Source organism: Mustela lutreola, chromosome 8 (assembly GCF_030435805.1).
Source record: "Mustela lutreola isolate mMusLut2 chromosome 8, mMusLut2.pri, whole genome shotgun sequence".
In the NCBI taxonomy this organism is placed as follows: domain Eukaryota; kingdom Metazoa; phylum Chordata; class Mammalia; order Carnivora; family Mustelidae; genus Mustela; species Mustela lutreola.
In genome coordinates this window covers 88181047-88203321 of record NC_081297.1, presented here as the reverse complement: position 1 = coordinate 88203321, position 22275 = coordinate 88181047, and the positions used below count along the sequence as shown (strand labels likewise).

Sequence of the window (22275 nt, the reverse complement as noted above, 5' to 3'; positions counted from 1 at the left end):
CTCACACAGTCTGCAACTACATTTATAGATGTGTAAGCACAAATAAGTTCATATAATTCTTGAACGTGTGTTATGTTTCCTTTTGCCTTTAAAATATATTATGAACCCTTTCACCCTATGTACAAGGATCTCTGTATCTTGACCCCAACCTACCTAAAATTCTCCCCTATCCCTGGCAGTCATCTATACCTAGCTTAAAAAACAATCCATATGTCACATCCTCTCTTTAGCTCAGCCCGTATGGTTGCCCCCTACGTCTCAGGGAGGAATTCGTTGCTTCCATATTTGGGATTAATTCATGATATGTAGGGAGTACAATGTAGAGGGTAAGAGCTAGTGTTTCAAAGGCAGACCTTCCTGTGTATGCATGCTGGCTATGGGACCTTTGGCAGAATCCACGTAATAAAGAGCTCTCTGTATGTCCCAGTTCTATCGTTTATGAGAGGGGAAATGATACTACTCCAGAGGGACTATTTGGAGGAGTTTAGAAATAATGCATAGAAGATACATAACGCGAGCCTGGCACACAGTAAGGACTCAACCACAAGTGGGAAAAAACAAGTGTGTGCTTATGCTTGTGTTTCTCTCTCTTCTATTAGAACGAGATGGCCAGAATTCCATCCACCTTCATTGTACACAAAGTATCCAACAGTTCTTGGCATATGATATCAGCCTTTGTGGTTATTTATATTAATATATATGGAAGGTAGTGGTCAAAACATTAATTTTGGAGAAGAATTAAAAGATTATTAAAGTGTTTTGAATATCCATATTAATGTTATAATTGACACTCAAATATTTAGAGAGAGGTTTTGCTCACAGAGAAAAGGAAAACGAAAGCTACTGTGTGAACCGCAGTTTAAAATAACAAGTCCCAAAATGTCAGATATTGTATCTCTTCAGTGGAGAATTACTCCTGGAGCCAATTTAGAAATAAAAACACTGTAAGTACTTACAAAATCTTCCTCTGCTTCAAGCTTTGCAGGTAGAACTAGTATAAGTGGAAAGGTTCCTAAATGTTTCCAGAGTAGCTGTTAATAGGAATAATAATACCATGCATACACATAACCATTTTCTATCAGAAATAAGACATATTTACATATATTGGCTTATATTTACTGTTCAATACAGGTAAAATATCTTACACACCAGGAACTTAACTATACTTCTCTACTCTGTTCCACAGTATTTTTAGCAGCAAATGTCAAGTTTAAATGGAGATGATTAAAGCTTATGATTTTTCTTTAAGGAGCTTCTTCAGTTTGGAATATGTATGCTTATTAAGAAACTTTTATTAAGATATTATTCACATTCCATAAATTGTACCCACTTAAAGTATGTAATTCATTGGTTTTTATATATTCATGGGAGATGTACAACCATCACCACTGTCTAACCACAAACCTTTTCATCATCCCCCCCAACCAAAGAAATCCCATATCCCAGATGCTAGGGTGGCTCAGTTGCTTAAGCATCTGCCTTCAGCTCAATCATGATCCCAGGGTCCTGGGATCAAGTCCTGCATAGGGCTCCCTGCTCAGTGGGCAGCCTCTTCTCTCTCTGCCTGCCACTTCCCTTGCTTGTGCTCTCTCTCTCTCTAACAAATAAAATCTTTGGGGTGTGGAGGGTAAGAAATCCCATATCCATCAGTAGTCACTTCCCATTTCTGTTTCTTTGGCTACCCCCTTCAGCCCCAGCCAACTACTAATTTACTTTCCATCTCTATGAATTTGATTTGCTTATTCTAGACTTTTCTTATACAAGGAATCAATTGTTTTTGGTCTTTGGTGATTGATCTCTTTCACTTAGCATAATGTCTTAAAAGATCATTCACGTAGTAGCATATATCAGAACTTCTCTCTTTTTATTGACAGACAGAATTGCATCGTGGAGCGCCTGAGTGGTTCAGTTGGTTAAACACCTGACTCTTGGTTTAGGCCCAGGTCATGATCTCAGGGTTGTGAGACCAAGTCCATGTAGGGCTCCATGCTCAGGGCAGAGTCTGCTTGTGATTCATTCCCCACCCCCCTTCCTCTCTCTTCCCCTCTGTTCTTCCCCCTGCTCACTCATGTGCTCTCTCTCGCTCTATAAAGTCTTTTAAAAATACATCACGTGACTATCCCGCATTTTGTTCACTGGTTAATGGACATTTGCATTATTTCCACTTTTCAGCTATTATGAATAATGTTCTTATGGACATTCATATTCAAATTTTTGTGTGGATCTAGGTTATCATTTCTCTTGGGTATGTACCTAAGAGCTAAGGTGCTGGATCATACGATAACTACATGTTTAACATTTGGAGAAACTGCCAATAGTTTTTCAAAGTGGATGCACCGTTTTACATTTTCACCAGAGTCTGAGGGTTCTCATTTCTTCACATCTTCTCCAATACTTATTGTATCCTCCATGGGTATATTAAATATTATAGCTATCCTAGTCGGTGTAATGCGGTATCTCATTGTTGTTTTGATTTGTGTTTCCCCAGAAGCTAAGGATGTTGAACATCTTCCTAATGTGTTTGCTGGACATTTGGGTAACTTCTTTGAAGTAACGTCTGCTGCATTTTTGCCCACTTTTTAGTTGGGTTAATTTCGTTTTGTAGTTCTGTATTCTGTATACAAATACTTTAGATACGAATTCCCTATCAGATTTATGATTGACAAATATTTTCTTCCATTCTTTGAATTGTCTTTTCACTTCTTGATACAAGTATTGAGCATGGTTTTTTTTGTTTGTTTTTGTTTTTAGATTTATTTATTTATTTATTTATTTATTTATTTATTTGACAGACAGAGATCATAGTAGGCAGAGAGGCAGGCAGAGAGAGAGAGGGAGAAGCAGGCTCCCCACTGAGCAGAGAGCCCAATGCGGGGCTCGATCCCAGGACCCTGGGAACACGACCCGAGCTGAAGGCAGAGGCTTTAACCCACTGAGCCACCCAGGTGCCCCGAGCATGTTTATTTTTTAAAAACAAAAATCAGACAAATGACTCTAAAAGCTGGATTTTAAAGTTAATATTCATTTTCATGACTCATCTAGAAGTACTTGTTCTTCTCTGAAATTCTTAGCTTTTTTAATTGAAACTATAAACTTTTGAAGAACAAAATTCTTCATTTCATTGTTTCACAAACTGTGCTCTAATGGTACATAGGATGCTGCATGAGAAATGAGTTCAGTTTCTGAGGTGAAACATATTTGGGAAATTGAAAATATTGAGAAATTCATTTGATTTCTTAGAGGTCGTAATATTAAATGACATGTGAAGTTCTTTATTAAAAATAACATGTGTCTAGCCCACTATTTCTAAAATCTGTTTTAATGATTTTTTTTTAATTTGAAACAACTGTTAACAGCATGTTCTGCAAAACATACTCTAAAAACATTGTTTTAATCTGGTCTCCAAACTGGATTTTACACGGTTCTCAGCATTATGGGCATTTCTATGTCTCTCTCTCTGTCTCTCTTTTTTAAAGTAGTGATAGTCCTTTTTTATTCGAGATCCAGGCGTATGGCAACAAAGAGAACAAAGAGAACTGAGACACCCACAAGTTACTTCTACTGTGTTTGTTTAATTCATAAAGTTGCATTTGATATATGTGTCATATCCATAATGAAAATCAAACTAACGACATCAATTATTTCCCTGTGTACCCATCTTATAGTTGGCATGTTATGATTTTGCCTTGGAGTAAATCCAAAGGTAGTTAATGTGTGTGGATCTGTTTCTTTTCCATTTCCAAGGCCTTTTTTGGTATATATTGATTGCCTTTCATTTTTGCTGCTCCTTCGTGAGAGCTGGAGGTGGGGGAGAGAGAGAGAAAGAGAAAGAAGGGGAGAGGAAGGTTGCATTTGTATGTGTTTGCTCAAATAGGACTCAATAATGACATTTTCATGGCTTCAGGTTGTTGGGGGCAGAAGCAATTATCTTTTCCTCATGGTCATTTTGTGTCAGATGATGATTGCTTCATTTCCAGAATCCTACACCCCCTCTAGGAGGAAGAATGGGAAGATAGAAGAGCAGAAGAGACAAGCTAGCCAAGTCTTTTCTTTTAAAGAATTTTCTTGGAAGTTTCACACAGTGACTTCTGCTTATATCTCATTGGCCAAGACTGTCCCATGGCTGCCCAATGTGTAGAGGAGAGGAGGTCAGGAAATGTAGTTTTTAAGTGGGGCGCATTGCCATCCATATGAAAATTGGGGTTCTGTGAAGAAGGAAAAAGAATACAATGTATATGGGGCGCCTGGGTGGCTCAGTGGGTTAAGCCGCTGCCTTCGGCTCAGGTCATGATCTCAGGGTCCTGGGATCGAGTCCCGCATCGGGCTCTCTGCTCAGCAGGGAGCCTGCTTCCCTCTCTCTCTCTCTGCCTGCCTCTCCATCTACTTGTGATTTCTCTCTGTCAAATAAATAAATAAAATCTTTAAAAAAAAAAAAAAAAAAGAATACAATGTATATGATATGAGCAACTAGAGGGCTTTGGTCACATAAGGCAAGTGACGAAAGATCAGATTCTGGGCAACTCAATCAGTCATTCTTTAAACAAATATTTATTAAGTCCCTGAAGCGGTACCAGACCCAGGGCACATAGAAAATGAGATCAAAAGTTTTTGCTATCCTCAAACTCACTTTCTACAACAGGAGACAGACAGTGAACAAGTAATGAAATGAATAGACAAGATAATTTCATACTGCAGTAAGTACAGGAAGCAAATAGTCATGCTGAAGAGTAAGGGGGGGAGGTGAAAGCAAGGCTGGCCTCCTGTGTTTACTCCCTAACCCCAGGACGCAGTATCAAGCCTGGCCGAGAGTAGGTGCTCAAAATACATATTTATTGATGTTGGGTGAATGGGTGGAGGGAGGAGAAGGGATGGATAGATGAAATGGGAAAATTCATTCTAGGCATGGAAAATAATATTCAAGCCTTGAGGTTATAGCAGTGAGTTTAGATTTAATTCTAAAGTGAGTGAGAAGCCAGTTGCATGGTTTTGTACTGACTATCCCATCTTCATATAAATCACGTGAAGTTGGTAATACTATCATCTCCATTTTACAAACGAAGAAACTAGAACTAGAAATGATAAAATAATTTACTCAGATTGATGAAACTAGGAAAAATGAATAGGAATTTCATTTCAAGAAATTTGACTCCAGAGTTTATCCTTCCAAGGAGACTGTCGTGGGCATCTTGTGCATACCCTGCAGCCAGAAACATCAGGGGACCAGTCATTCCCTAATGACCACTTCCCAAAAAGAAGAAACATAGGCTAACAGAAAAATCACCCTAATATTCCCATAAATGACAATAATTTTCAATTTTCAAGTATGACTTTCTGATCATTTTTGAATCCCACAATTCTAATCCTTGAATTTCTCAACAAAGAATTAGAAACTAAAGAATTTTCTGTGGCAATTTCATTAAAGAAGGTTGGCTCTGACGTAGCAGTGATGTACAAATATTTTGTCAAATTCCATCCCTCCCCATATTTCTAAATCACAATTTATATTGAAACATGTTTGTTGGTAAAATCTTTAGTACTCCCAGTTATGATTGGAAGCAAAGAAAATGTGTTTAATAAAAAAAAAAATATTATATACTTCCTTCAAGATGTCCCCTTCTCCCCCCAAAAAATCCAGGGAGTTTTCAATTTACTTAAGGAGTCTAAAGCACCAGCATCTCATCTGTTGTACATTACTGATTCAAATTGACAAGGTCAGTGGTAAATTGATACAACAATCAGAATTGGTCTTCTACAACCCAGAATGATTTTTTTTTAATAGCCATTGTTAGCTGTGTATCTATTTCCTTGTATTTCTTCCTTCCAAGTTAACTTTTTTAGTTCTTCCTTTTTTTTTATGTTTTGCCTTTAACACAGGCTTTGGCATATAGTAACGCTTAGAAAGAAAGAAAGAAAAAAGGCAAGTAAGTTTTCTCTACCCTAGTACTTGAAGTAAAAACTGAGAGAAGAGCATGGCCGTTCTTTTTGCACCTGTAATACTATCCACCTCATACAATACAAAGTATTTATTAAGTTTGTAATCGAAAGTTCATAAAGTTTGAAATTCAAAGAGTTCATTGCAACAAAGAACTTTAGATAGTACTATATTCCTACTTTTTTTCTTCCTCCCTTCCCTTTTTCTTGCCACAACATCTTATATTCCAATTTCTTTTCCCTCATCCCTAGTGACCCATATAATATGTCCCTAAAGGGAATAAATTTCCAAGAAAACTTATTTTAATGAAAGGAACTTTGCTTGCAGTATAAACAGATGAAATGACTTTCAACGTATCAAATGGTTCTTGGAGTCATAAAAAAGAATTGAGGGGCTCAGTCAAATTTGGGGATGTGGATATATATTCTGCCTTAAGCTTGAGCTAAGAGAGTATCTTCTGGCCTTATAATAAATTATTTCCAACAACGTTTAAGGATTTGAGGATGCAATGGACATGTTTTGTTCAAACTTACTAATTGTAGAAAGTTGAACTAAAGTACTTTGGCAATACCAAGCTCAGAGGAAAAGAAGAACCCCAAGGGACATGTAATACATGTAATGGAGTTGGCATATATTGTTGTCCGCCACTTAAGTGAATCTGTTCTTTTCTTACCAGCCCCAAAGTGAAGCTGTTTGATGAGGAGGAAGTAGCCTGGAAAATGTTGAGAATTATGTCATTTTGCTTAAGGTTTTTTGGCGCTAATGAGAAACATGGCTTAGCATTGAATAAGACTTAAAAATTCACAAAAAGCATTTTTGGAAAAATGTAACTTTCACATTGAGAAGAAATTGTAAAAAACTAATTCAGTATTTTATGTCCTTTATGAGACTTAAAATGAGCTCAGTCTTTTAAGCAACATGAATTGTTGCGATTTATTTTGAAAAGTCATGCTATTGACTTTTAAGACCATTTCTAAAAGAGATGGTTTAAGTGGAAAATTTTCCTCAGATTTAGTTTCTTTTGTTGATATGTAAGGCCTTAACAACTAAATAGTAATATATCTATATTTTTATAGGTTCACAAATGTTAAACTATTTGGAGATCAAAGTAATTTTCCCACTTTTCAGCACACTGTTAATTTTAATGCTTTTACATTAAAGGAATTATAGGTTGTTTACACCACATACAATACATAAGAATATCTGATTAAGAAAAAGGGGGAAAAATCTTAGAGCTATCCAAATGAATCTTGAGTTGCAGCTTTTGCCACAATTAAGACTTTTTCTGGATTTTACTATTTTCCCTGGGATTTCCAAATTTTTCTTCTAAGTTCAGTTTTATAGATTAGTTTCATGAAGTTGTCCTGGTGGATTTGACTGAGTTTTAATAATTTTGGGGCGGGGGGGATATTCTTGAATGAGTCCTTTCAGGAGGCATTGTAGAAATGGAATCTGAATATATATAGGGGAAACTGAGAAATAGTAACATGATCTTGTCTAAAAATAACATATAAAGAGCTGAAAATAATAAACGAGATCCCCATTTTCAAAGATTTTTACTTGGTTACACAAATTGGCAGAAATGATACAAACTGTAAAGTATAGATTTATAGTCACATTCAAGGCTGCTCAGAGATTAGCATTTCACTTAAAGTAGAGTTGATAGAGTTAATCACTTGAAGTTGGAATGCTTGTTTACTATTTTACAAGAAAAATGCATTTGTTTTGTTGCTAAGAACATAAAAGCTTTTTTACTGTGATTATTTTAGAAATACTTGCATGGATTTTTGGGGTTTGTTTTGTTTGCTTGTCATTCCCCTCTCCCCAGGCATTAGCTATCATTTGCATTGGAAATTTGGTTGTGTTTCCAACTAATAGATGGTACACCTGAAGGTGGGAGTTCTTTCCAAATTGGAAAAACATAGTATGGCTTTTGCCTAGCGGATCTTTTCAAGCCTTTGCTATTTGTGGTTCTCAGCATTTTGCCACTCTATGCATCAAGAAGAGTAAGCTGTCCCAGTTGTCATTACTGCTTGCACCACCAAGGGACCTAGTAAAGTAGCAATGCCAGAGTTTGGGCTTTCCAGCTGTTACACAGAAAATAATCAGAATTGGATGCAGTAAATGCAGTAGACTCCATGGTCATGGACCTGTGTTATATTACTGTGAGTGATGGTACACAAAGTTTCATTTTACTCATGAATTTGATGGGATTTTATAAATTGTATGTTGGCATGGGTCAAGGGATGGGTATCTTCCATTCTACTTTAATAGAAAGCAGCCATATAGATCATCATCATTTACACTTTTTAAAAGGAATCAGAGTGTGATAACACCTAAATAATATTACGTAATTGTTAATGGTGATAGAAATAATAACATTTAATGAGTGGTACTTCCTTCATACTAGGTACACATTAAGCCTTACACACACTAAGCCTTCTTGATGTAATGAGTCATTTAATACTCCCCTAAATCATGAATTATTATTCATGAATTATGTTATTATCTGAATTCTAATGATAGGAAACTAAGGCACAGAAACTTAGACTAAATTTTCCAAGATCATGTGTCTAGTAAGACTGTCATGTCAGATGGGAGATTTGAACCAGCCATGCAGCCCCCTAGAACCTATGCACTTAACCCCTGTGCTGCTCTTTATCAAGATCCTGTGATGCCTCTGGGTTGGCAATATCAACATTAGTTGTGTTTACTTAGAGCACAGGGCTTTAGATTTATTGTGGCTACCTGTTAAATATTTGTTGGAAGGGTGTAGAATGAATAAATGAGTGTGTGAATGCAGCAATGAGTTACATGTACTAAAGCGATGTGGTAGAATTTGGTATAACTTAACTTCTGATATATAATTTACTATACATTTTGAGGTCATTCTATAGCCAACTTTAAAAAATATGATTAATATCCATCACCCATCGAGCACTGGGTGTTCTGTATAAATGATGAATCACTAAATTCTACTCCTGAAACCAGTATTATACTATATGTTAACTAAAATTTAAATAAAAATTTGAAAAAAAATAAAAGTATGATTAATTTATAGTATTTTCATAGGGTTGTCTGAAAAATTCAGTTTTCCTCTTGTTCCACAGTTTTTAAATGAGGTGGAGACAACAGAGTGGAAAAATGGATGTTAGAGAAATAAATCTATCACATTAATTACCACTGTGAATTCCATGAAGACCAATCAACTCCCACGTCTTTTTCTTTTTCCTTACCAGTAAACTTCATTGCTCAGGATGTGATATTTGGTTTGGACTCAGTAATTCCTTATTGTTAAAAGTAATATAGTAGGAAAAAATTGTGGGATTATATGTGAGTATGTAAATTGTATGAAAAAAATGTATAAGAAAAGCACTTAGAAAGCTGTAAAAAATAGTTTCTCAGAATGTGTTTCAAGGGAAATTTTTCTTTTTTAAAGATTTATTTATTTATTTATTTATTTGACAGACAGTCATCACAAGTAGACAGACAGAGAGGCAGTCAGAGAGAGGAGGAAGCAGGCTCCCTGCTGAGCAGAGAGCCCGATGTGGGACTCGATCCCAGGACCCTGAGATCATGACCTGAGCCGAAGGCAGCGGCTTAACCCACTGAGCCACCCAGGTGCCCCTCAAGGGAAAATTTTAACCCCTTTGGAAACAAAGGTGTTCTATGATCAAATACTTCTGGAAATGTTTAGTTGAATTATGTTCCTTTGTTTAAGACTTCCTCAAACTTTAACAGTGCTAGTATATATTGAGACTATCTCAGAATTTTGCAGGATTTCACAAGCTTATTTTACTTTATTGCTATTTCGTCATGAACTGTTGTACTTTTTAAGCGTAAGACTGATGTGATTCCATTATTAATAGTAGTACCAAAAATGGAAATTAGCAGTAAAAGTGCCAAAATCGATGTCATCAAGATTGTCAGGATCTAATACATAAAAATAATGGAAGGTTTGATTCATCAGTGGCCACACATAGGTTTAGGGCAATGATTATCATTCTGAGAACGGAGACAGAAATAGAATTATGGAAACACTCTTAATCAGAGTGTGGGAATATCATCATAATTACCAGAAATAGATGAAGGATTTGCAGAAGAGAGCTGGGGTTTCAAACTCCAGAATATTTGGATTTCTATTTGAAGTCTTCTCATTCCCTCGTGTTTCTGATGTTTATACTAGGTTGGAACACTAAGAGTAAGGATCGGGGATTTATTCTGTGCCAAGTGGATGGAATTTAGGTAGTTATTACCGAATGTGAAAAAAAAAAATCCCTTAATTTCAGTCATTTAGTGCTTTACTGTTTCCAGGCTCTCCATGCTAAGGGGCCTAAAGAATTTTTTTTTTTTTCCCCTGCTAATTTGTCTGAAGATTCAAGATGGGGAGAACAGGAGAAAGCTGAATTACTCTGGGAAAACAAAACAAAACCAGAAACATATTTAGATCCTGAGAAAGCTCCTTAAGATCCTTGAGGCATGAAAGCCTGGGACTAGAAAGCTAAAAAAGACTCACTGCTCTTGTCCCCCAACTAAGAGTCAAGGGCAAGCCATAGTGACAGCTGCCCACCCCCCAAAAACTTTATGATGCTCTTGGATGTATCTGATGAATAATTTTGTGGCTCTTTGCAGTATCCTGTGTAATGTAACCATGCCCTGCCTCCCCCTAAAATCTTTGGTATTATTTCCAACAGCCCTATCTGGTTTACCGGAAGGAGGCAGAGCGAGTCTCCTCCCAGTTTGTCCATTCAATTATAAAGGAGGGTAAATCTTTGTGTCACCTGCAGTAGGCTTTTCTGTGCCCCATACCCTAGGGAAGAGCCCCCACAGGGCTGGGAATAGTATGTGGGAGCCTCGGGGATTCTCTTAACACCCTTGGCCTAAGGCCAAGTATAGTAAGTATATACACTGTACAAGATTTTGGTGTCCCTTTCCCGCAGAGCACGCTGTCATGGTGAACTTCTTAGTCTACCGATAACAGGAGGAGAAGGAAAGGAATATGAAGGACTGAGAGCGGTTCCCCTAAAAGGACTAGACAGGGGTTGAGCCTGTGTAGACTTCCCAGGCTGGGCACTGCCATCTGGTAGACTCTGCAGATGGGGGAATCAGCAGTCCAGGCCCTCTCTCCCACCTAGAATCTGGGAGAGAGAAAGCCTAAGTAAGTAATAAAGAGATTATAAAAAGAGTTTGCCAAGGGAAGAATCCAAAGGGAACATGCTAATGATAAAGACAAGCTTTAATTTGTTTATCAGTAAACATTTCAGTGCCTCTCATAGTAAATGGAGTTAAAGGCAGCCCTGCTCTTTATGTATCTTATGACTCTTGGAAAAACATGTAGATGAATGACAAATTTATGCCATGTGATATGGCTAATCAATGCCTTTGTGGAGTGTAGGATCTGTTCCATAAATTCATGTTGAATTTGAATAAAATTGAGGAAGAGTTTGGGGAAGGGAGAATCCCTGGGCCCTTATTGCTCTACAGAATGTACTTTGCAATTTTTAAAGAGTAGAGCGAATGATTAACTTTTAGATAATTCCATGCCAGAGAAAGGGAGTAAATACCAGATCTATACCCGTGGTTAAAAAGATCCAGCCCTTTAAAAAAAATTTTAGCTTAAGAGCACCGTACTCCTCCTCAAATTAACCACTAATGCTCCTGTCTCAAGATCTTGGTATGTTCTATTTCCTCCATCTGGAGAGCCTGTCCCCCAGATGTTTGTGTGTACATCTCTCATTTTTCCAGTTCTCTCATTAAAAAAAAAAAAAAAAGTCACTTTTTCAGAAGGACTTCCCTGATCCCTGCTTATCTGAAAGCAGCTCTATTCCAGACCCTACGGGCCATTAGCCACAGATTCTCCATCCTTTACTCTCAGCTTCTGCAAAGCTTTCTCATCACCTTGTATGTTTATTTATTTATGTTCCATCTCCTTTCGTTAGGATTGTAAGAGCCAGGTGACTCCTGGTGCATCTTGGTTTGCTCATGGATGGGTAGGTTATGCCTAGAATAGTTTCTTGACCATAACAGGCATACAATAAATATGTGGTCAGGATTTGTGTAATGACTAAATGATGCAGTGCAAAGGGGATTATGTAGTAACGTTGTCATCCTTATCTACACCATACATAGTACCTGTAAGTATATACAGTGAACATTTATGTAATAGTGCATACAACAGTATATATATATTGTTTTTATGTTTTCAAAAATATGCTTTAGTAATTTTCAACAAGTGAAACAGAAGAATGGTTTTCTGGAGAGGAAGGGGAAGCTGACAATGTTACTGTTGCTCTCCATTGTTATCTTTTCTCCAGTCTAAAACTCTCCCCTCTTTAAGGACATGCAGAGAATTTGTCTTTACACTTCTCTTGGTTCTCATGCAGCTTTCATCTCTTTTCAGTTCATAGCTATGGCGAAATTTTTCTTCCCGAGAATCCCTTAAAAGGCATTCTTTTTTACACTAACTAACAGAAAGTAATAGATTATAGCTCAGGGAAAAACATAGAAATGAGAAAGGAAAGTCTCTTACCTACAGAAATATACTTTGAACTATCTGCATTTCTCATGCTATTATTAAAAAATACTTCTGCTTAGATAGAACCATTTTGTTTCCATGCTGACTTCTTTGCTTTCTCCTGTGAACTTTTTAAATTTGGTGTTTGGCAGCAGTTTTGTTTTCCTTGGAACTAAGTACTGTGTAACATACTGTTAGCTGAAGACTGTGATGTAGTAATATATTATTAAAGAGAGAGAGAGAGAGAGAGAGAAAGAAAAGAATTTATTCCATAAGGATGAAAATGACTCAATGTCAGGGAAGTTAGGATTTTCAAAATGCTTTAAATAATTGTGTTTCTTTTAAAGGAAGTATGCTTTGTTTCCGAGAAATAAATTTTTAAGGGTTCCCACTTTGCCTATCTTGGTGAATGGGAGCTGGAAAAGAAGAAAGATGGTCTTGTTTGTTTGTTTGTTTTGTTTTGTTTTGTTTTAAGAGGATGCCTTCCTCAGATGGAAAGATTTTTGTTCAGCGTATGTAGTCATAACCTTGGTAACCTCTATATTCCCAAACCATCTTATTCAAATGCCTTTTCCCAGAGGAGTAATCACAGTCAAATAACGCAGAAGGTAGTTTTTATATGTGAGAGACATTCCTTTTTCTTCCTGAATTAAGCAGCCATGTATTCTTTATCAACTGGAATATATTTGAATATCCTTTTTTTTTTTTCATTTTTCTAGTCTTAGTATCTCTCTTACATTTCTAGAAACTTTATATAACTAATAATAAAATTATAAACGTTCCTTCTCCAGAAAGAATATTATATCATGTTAATGGACTTTCTGTCTCTTTTCCCAGAATTATCTAGGTATCATGCTACTATTCATTTGTCTTGAAAGTTTAGCCCAGATGAATTCAATTGCAAAAAGAAAAATTGTGCTGTTGCTACTTCTGTTCCTCATGGTCCATGACCCATTTCTGTCTTTTATCTAAGCCCATGAAAATGTCAAAATACCTACCCTTGTCATCTGCAACTTAATACCAATCCTACCTGTTTGAGTCAAAGGATGTTTTGACTTTCTCAACAACATCAGTTTGCACTTAATTGTGAAATAAACTGACTTTATTGTGCAAGCTCTCCTTTTCATTATTTATCATAGCTAAGCAAGTTTTTTGGTTTTTTTCCTAATCATTAGTCAAGAGAGTGAGGCTACTGAGGTGTCTCGGGACTTCCTAAAACATTATCCCTCTCTTTCTGCCTTAACAGGAAACCTATGGCCAAATGCTTCATTTTAATTTAAATAATCTGTAAGATTAAGTCAGGCAGTTTATCACACAATGGGTGATTTTTTCTTTTTTTTTTAGGATAGTGAAAACCTTGTGGTTATTTCAGTCATTGGTCCATGATCTAAGGACTGTGCTATTATGACTGTAAAATGAATTCTATGTGCAAATGAGACAAATATTCATGTGCTATCATGTGCTTATCTTCCCCACTCCCCACGTCATCCTCATCAGCTCCAGGTACGCTGTAATTGCGGAGACAGGAGGGCCCTGCCATGAGGGACAGCAGCCCTACCACCTCTTTCTCTGCACGTAAAAAACAAATTACAGAGAATATTATAACAAACCTCAGACATTCAGCACTAAAATCATTAATGTTGATGTTTGATTCAGATTATTTTAATTAAAAACAAAACCTTTGTATGATTTCCTCAAGTCCAAAGGGGGAAAAAATCTTGTTGAATTTCCTTGAATAGAGAACATTACAGTATCTTGTTTATCATTTCAGTTTATTGCTTCTTAGATTGTATTTTCCTTAGCATGTAGATTTCTAGAACTCTTCAATACTTTGAGAAAGCTAGTAATAGTGTTTAAAAACACATTTTGACATATTAACACGTAACTGATCGACTCAGATTTTAAATAGAATAATGATAATATATAATGGAAATATGTAATAATAGACTAAAATAGAATGCTTTTACCATTTTAAAAAAATTTATATATTTGGCAGAGAAACACAGCAAGAGTGGGAGACAGGAGAGGGAGAAGCAGGCTTCCTGCTGATCAGGGAGCCCTACATGGGGCTCAGTCCCAGCTGGGGTCACAACCTGAGCTGAAAGCAGAGGCTTAGCTACTGAGCCACCCAGGTGCCCCTGCCTTTATCCTTAATTTCTCTTAGTAGTCTGTTGTATAATGCTAGGAAATAACTCTCTGATACATAATCCATGTGGCTGATTTTACTATGGTATGTTTCAAAATTAAAGGTCAGATTTAGTGAACTTGTGGAGGTTTGTTAAGTTCTGGCTTATAATGATCAAGTTTATCTTCTTGTTCTGTACTAAGTGATGCCCCAAATGAGACTACATTTTGAAAACTTTTGCTATTAGACTAAAAAACAAAAATCATCTTTTTTTTTTTTTTTTAAACATAGGTAATGATGGAAGGCAGTGAAATCTGTGCTTTTCTTATTTTAGTTCTGATCTTGGAGAAATGTTATCTTTTTTATTTACTACCTGTCATTATCAAATATTCCAAGTCAATATATTGTGGATTATAACTTGTGTTTGTGGTTTATTGACCTCTTTTTTTACTGTGATACTCGTGATAGTAGAATTTACTCAGTTATCCTATTAGTTGAAATTCATTAGCAAGAGAATAATAGGCATAACAGTCTTCTTAAAGTGTTATTTTTCCCAAGACTTAGATAAAACAGTGAGGGAAAGGAGAAGATAACCCTTCTGCTTATAAATTATTTTACTCTAGACTGATGAATCAATGGTCTGTAACTTTGAAACCAATAATATGTTGTATGTTAATTAATTGAATTTAAACTTAAAAATATTAAATTATTTTATTCTAACAGCATAGTACTCAAGTTTATCATCTGTTTAAAGTTGCCAAAACAAGCTTCCTGTCTTCCTGTTATTTTTTTTCTTCCTGTTATTGACAAAAAGGTATTCCCAAGGTCTCACTAAGGCAGGTGATTGAAATGTGTCAAGATGGTTTTCAATAGTTCTAGTGAAAAACTGATTAAATGGTCTTAATTTATCTGTTACTAAATCAGACTATTTCATTAGTTGATTAGTGTTTAACTTTTTTATAATCAACTGTTAATGAGTATTAATGAATATTTACTAGTAGATGTAATGCCATTAAATATAGAAATTTTTAAAAAAGCTTTAAAGAAATACCAGCCATCTAAGCAGTTTTATATGATGATTACCTGGGCTAGCAAAGTTATAGTTAAATCATTTCACTAATTCCAAGGCTTAAAATAACTGATCATCTTATTAAAGATGAGTAATTTAAAATTACTTTGTTATATTTTTCATTTATTATACCATGAAGATTTCATATGTAATTTTGTATAAAGGCCCTAAAAACAAAATTTGAAATGCTATATTATATTCTTTTTATACTCTAATTTAGCAGATAGTTCCCCTTTTGTTGGATAACACAGAGATTGATACATTGTAATTATTGAGTTTTTACATTTTTATTTTCTGGTTGAAAGGGTATGAATTTTTAAGAGTATGCAATATGTATTAAAATTGATCTATATATATTGTATGTGTGTCTGTGTATTTATAAATGTGTAAATATATACATATGTGAATCTGTACACTACGTGCTAGCAATATATATGCATACTTAGCTCTCTGACTTCTAACCAGTATTCAGCATGATCATGGTGCTAATTTAATGGGTAATAGTCTTCTCTTATTACTGTTTCTACTGAACTTTTTCACTTCAAATAAAATTGTTACTCAGTATTGATTGTTGATATTAATTTTGTGAACTATCTTTATCCACTCCTCTAATTATTTGCAGGGGTTACATTACTTTCAGATTAGTAGAGCTCTTAATGTACTGAAGATATTATTTTTTACCTGGCATTTAACAGAGATATTTTGCCGCTGTGACGTTTGCACAGACATTTGAAGTTTTATGTAGCTGGATCATAATCCTCTGTGTGTGTTTTGTTTTGTTTAGTTTGAAAAATCTCTTTATATTTCAAGGTAGTCTAAATATTTGCCTGGATTTTATTTTATACTTACCATTTCAGCTTTTTAAATTTGTCTTTTTATCTATAATTTATATTTGTGTATATAAGATTCAGCTCTCGTTTTTTCCGAAGAATCTGTTTCTTTCTCTCTATCTTGCTCTCTTTTTTTCCCTCCACTTGGGGACTAATTCATTAGATATTCATTGATTTTTTTTATTTTCTTTTTCATATTTTGACATTTCACAATTGTCTATTATGTATCATTCATTTACATTTTGAGTGTTAAATCATTGTCCTATAATTTGGGTTAAATGTTATAATGTTTTAATAATTTTTATAACCCACTAGGATATTACTCTCCTAGTATTTTCTGATTCTTATCAGTTTATTTTCTCAGATAAAATGTATGTAGTTGTGTTTTACAGTTTCCTAAACAAATATGAGTGGCTTTTGATTGAGATTGGGTTAAACCTGTACATTTTTGTGGGTAAAACTGAGCACTTGATAATTCTATAGAATTCGGTCTTCTTAATCAGAACACTGTATGGCCATCAATAAGGTCTTACCATTTTGCAAATGGTTAAAAACATTTCTTGGTAATGTTGTTCAAACACATACTAGTTTTTTATTGTCTCTACTAAGGTGTCATTGCTGTTGTATAGAAAAGCCAATGAGGTATATTCATATGTTGAATAGTCTGTCCTGTTCATGTGCTAGCTTATTAGTGATGGGCAGTTCTTCCATTGGTACATATGAGTAGCAAGCGTACTGGACAGATGAATGGAATTTTATTCCTCTCAGTCAATATCTTGTATTTTCTTAGTGTTCTAGTTACATGTTATTTTCAATAATTAAATATCATGCTTTGTGAGCAAGTAGCTCAGGGCTATTACAACTATGGGACTAGCTTGATAATGTTTTATAAAGTTCTTTTTTTTTTTTTAATGAAAATCTGTATTTTGTGACCTTGGAGGCATATTTTGCTTTAAATCATTTCACTCTTTAGAACTCTCCTATTTTTGTGATATTATCAAAACAGGACTAAAAATGATTGAAATATTTTGGCCTTCTCATTTTTATCATGCATGACAGTAAATTAAGCTATAGTAATGATTTGTTTAGCATTTTTTTTTCAAAGATTTTGTTTATTTGTTTGACAGAGAGACAGATCACAAGTAGGCAGAGAGGCAGACAGAGAGAGCGAGGGAAGCAGGCGTCCGCTGACCAGAGAGCCTGATGCGGGACCCGATCCCAGAACCCTGGGATCATGACCTGAGCCGAAGGCAGAGGCTTTAACCCACTGAGCCACCCAGGCGGCCCTAGCATATCTTCTTGATAAGCTAGAAGCTTAATGGCATGTGAAAAGTTTTACCTGGGTTAACATCTTTCTAGGATTTTCCTGACAAAGAACCATAAAGCTGTAGATTAGTAGACTCTCTCTATCACATAGTGATATTAAAACATCTTCAAAACAACTGCCAGTTGAAATGTTAGCTATCAAACCAGAAATTATTATTACTTTAAGCATGTTAATTTATTTGTGATAGCTACTTAATACATTCATATTAAAACATAGATTTCAAAAATGTAATTATTCTTTAGAAAAAGTAAAAATATTCTCCACATAAAATAAGTATCATTGAATTTACGGTAATTGTTCTATTATATTACAGCTCATGGGTCATTCAGAATGGGATCACAAACGAGGGCCAAGAGGATCACAGGTAAGTTCATTTTCCTTTCCTTATTTTTGCATTTTGTTTCTTAACATTCTGAGCTGTGAGTCTTGCAAAACTCAAGCAATAACAAGTAGAGGAAGAGGCAAATAATCATGCCATTTGTTTTTATTTAAGTTAGCTGTGATTAAAGTCTGGTTTCAGATCCCAAAGGCAGATGCCTGTGTATTCTTCCTGAGAGCTTTTTGGTATCCCAGATTGGTTGTGTTTATATGAATGTAGATTTTATATTCATCTTGTCTCTGCACAATACATTTTGATCAGCAACCCACTCTCTTGGTTTTATTCACTTCCTTTGATAATTTTTCTATGTATTTTCTTTCTTTTTCTACCTTCCTGTTTTTGGTTAAATATTTTGAAATATAATCAAAGTAAACCCTGAACTAATTACAGATTCTGTCTCCAAATTAACTGTCTTCGTCTTAGGGAAATAGAAAGATGAAAGGACCTATTATTTTTGAAAAGAAACAAATTCTGAACCTTTCTATATTACCAGATTGTTTTCATTGTCTTACTTTATGTCTTAGGCAAGGGGAAAAACTTCCATGACGCATTTATGCTTTTTAATAACCTAATTAGACAATGTGGATTTGTTTTGCTTCCATAATTACTTTGCCTGACAGAATGAGGGCTGAGTTTTACACGAAGAAAATTCCCTCTCCTCCTGCGGTATTTTGTGAAGAAAGATGAAAAATCCTTTATCTCTTAGCAGACTGTGTGTTTATGTGATTGTAGACGGCCAAGTAAAAATTGTTTGGGACATTTTTACCTCTCCTGCTCACACTTTCTATTTGCTCCTAAAAAAATATGGCTAAAAGAAAGCAAGTTGAATATGCAATACTGTGTATGAGAATTCATTTTCAAATGTGAGACTCTCCCAGTTTTTTTACAAAGCTGATATGGACCTGTGCTATCATTACATTTGCCTGGTAGTTATTTAATTTCGGTCACTGGGAGAATAAGACCCAGTCAGTCAGTTGTTTTAAGTTGAGATTTCAATAGCCATGGTTTTATTTTCATCCATTATCAACTTGATTAGTAAATAATATAAACCAGTCCAATGAAGTTAGTTATCCAAAAGAATTTATGTCTTGTCTTCCTTTACTCTTATTTCCCTTCTCCGTTTTCTCTGTCAGCTCTCCTTCTATTCACACCAGTAATATTTTAAATCAGAATTTGCTGCAAGAGTGGGAATGAAAGGATGAATGTATGGTAAACGCCATGTGATTCCAAACCAATTAAAAGTTAAAGATGAGCACAAGTAAGGAATTCAATAGTTCCCAATTATTGCCGCCAAAAACATTTTGCTATTCAAAATGTGCCGAGTAACTTCATGACTACAAAGTAAGGTAGTGCTCTATAGGTTTGTTTAAAATAAGTATTATTTACTCATACGACCTATTTGGGTTTTTTTCAAGTTTTTAGTTGAATTCCAGTTAATTAACACACAGAGTAATATTGGTTTCAGGGGTAGAGGATAGTGATTCAGCACTTCCATACGACGGCTGGTGGGTGCTCATCACAGCGAGTGCCCCCCTCAGTCTCCATCACCCATTTCACCCATCCCCCCCCCCCCCCACTTGCTGACAACCCCCAACCCCGGCCCTGCCATCTCCCCTCTGGTAACCATCAGTTCGTTCTCTAGAGTTAAGAGTCTGTTTCTTGGTTTGCCTCCCTTTCTTTCCCCACCCTCCTTTGCTTGTTTGTTTTGTTTCTTAAATTCCATATATAAATGAAATCATATATTTGTCTTTCTCAAACCAACTTATTTCCCTTAGCATAATACTCTCTAGCTCCATCCATGCCATTATATACACATATCATATGTATTATATATATGTAAATACATACATACACATACATGCTTACAGAAATAAATATATACACAGAATGGAATATTACTTAGCCATAAAAAAGAATGAAATCTTGCCATTGTAACCCATATGACCTACTTGAGTATATGTATTTTTGCATTTGGATTGGTCACTCTGTCATTATAAATTAGAAAAAAAAGTTATAAAAGCTCAATATTGCTTGTATTAAACATAAAAAACCCAGAGTGAAAAATTTTGAATTCCAGATACTGCACATAGCCAGAAAACTTCAACATTCCACATGCACAAAATATATTCATAAAGTTTGATCACATTTGAAAGCCTGAGATGGTTTTTGAAAGGCAAATGCATTAGAACATTCTTGCATGAACTACCATTATCAACATCAAGGTCTGTCTGAGAATTTTCAGCTAGCTAAGTATATTCAATGCTTATGCCTTTGTCTCACTTTGATTCCTCAACTCATAAAAAATGAGTTGATTCCTCAACTCATAAAAATTATCAAGGTAAAAAGTAAAAACATACCCCCAAAACTAAAAACAGTAAATATAACAAAAACCATGGAAATTTCAGATAAGTGTTAGGAATAACTTCTTATCTAATTTTAATTGCCTACTGGGGGTGAAAAGACACTGTATTTATGTTTTAGATCATTGATCCCTTATCTTGCTATTATTTCCTTGAATATGTCTAAAGCCTTTTAGCCATTTCAAAGGAACTTCAAACAGACTGTGTCCGAATACAGATTTCTTAATAATTACTGATCCTCAAACCCCATCTCAGTTTAGTTTAATTGAAGACAATAAGTTTTTAAGTTCTTACTATGGGTACAGCATTTTAGTAGATATAAGTTCGAAGAGAAACTGAGTTGACGAGGTTACTGCATTCCAAGAGCTCACAAGTTATGTTTGGGTGGGGCAATACTTGAATATGTCATCTGAATATAAGGTAGGTCTAGTAAGTGTAAAATTACGTGTATAAACAAAATGTGATAGGAGTTTGGGTGGGACAGAGTATCCTTAGTAGAACTACTTCTTGGAGTTGCTATCTGGGGTGAACCTTCAACATTGGGTGAGGTTTGTGGGTTGTTTTTTTTTTTTTTAATTAAAAAAATTTTTTTTTAAAGATTTTATTTATTGGAGAGAGAGAGTGAGAGGAGAGAGAGTGTGTGAACAGAGAAGAGGCCAAGGGAGAAGCAGAGTCACCGCTGAGCAGGACTCCAGAAGCAGGGCTCCTTAGCAGGACTCTGGGATCATGACCTGACCCTGAAAGCAGATGCTTAACTGACTGAGCCCCCCAGGAACCCCGGGTAAGGTTTTAGAAGTGCAGTGGGAGGAAAAGGGAAAAACTGGAGTAAGAGTCTAAACTGGCAGAGTGTAGGATATATTTGGATATGTGAATTTTCTTTATAACTGCTTTGTCCAAACACATTGGCTAAGGATTGTTATAGGAACTACTGCAAAGGAAGGATTCTGAGAATGTCATTGATGTTATTGATTAGACATGGCAAAGAAGTAAGGAGGGTCAAAATTTTGAAATTCAGTATTTTGAGGAATGATTCATGCCATTCACAGACTAGTTTACAGAGAAGACAGTGAATTCAGTGTTAACAATGTTAAGTGAGAAGTGACAATGACAGTCCTGAAAGGAAATTTCAGACAGGTACTTGAGTACTGTTCTGGTGCTCTGTGGCCAGATTAGAGCCAGACTGAGTTCTGTAGTCAGTTGGGAATGCTAATCATACATATCACAATTGAATTACATCAGGAGATAGATTATAGAAGAATATTATAAGGAAAAAACAGAAGAAAGACTGATTCTTGAGGAAGACTCATTGGAAGGGCTGGGAGGAGCCTGGGGAGAGAATTAAAGCATGCCCATGTCCTCACTTGGAGAGCAGTTAAAGGAGAAATGATGCAGAATCAAAAGAGTATATATCCAGTTATACTAGGAAGATGATTGAGACCACAAACAAAGGTTCAAGAAAATGAAAAACATGGGAAATGCAGTTTGATATAGTAATAAGCAGGACATTAGTGAACTTTGAGAATGCCATTTTGATCAAGAAGTGCTAGAAAGCAGAATATAGAAATTAAATGACTAGCATAAGGTCTCAGTAGAATGTTCTCTTGGAGAAGTTTTGCTTTAGAAGAGAGATGGCAGCAGAAATGAGTGAAATGTGTTTTTATGCTGACGTGAGGTGTGTGTCTTAATAATTATTAATGGCAAAGAAAAAAGGATCAGTGTAGAGAAGAAATCACGAAAAA

At 35.5% G+C, this 22275-nt stretch overlaps 1 protein-coding gene across 1 annotated transcript in view; it reads left to right on the top strand.

The window, feature by feature from the left end:
* PDE3A (phosphodiesterase 3A) overlaps nt 1-22275 on the top strand; it is a 318877-nt gene that overhangs the window by 174448 nt on the left and 122154 nt on the right. Inside the window, exon 2 of the mRNA XM_059185916.1 lies at nt 18111-18161. Within this exon, the coding sequence (XP_059041899.1) occupies nt 18111-18161 (51 nt within the window). The remainder of the gene's footprint in view (nt 1-18110; nt 18162-22275) is intronic.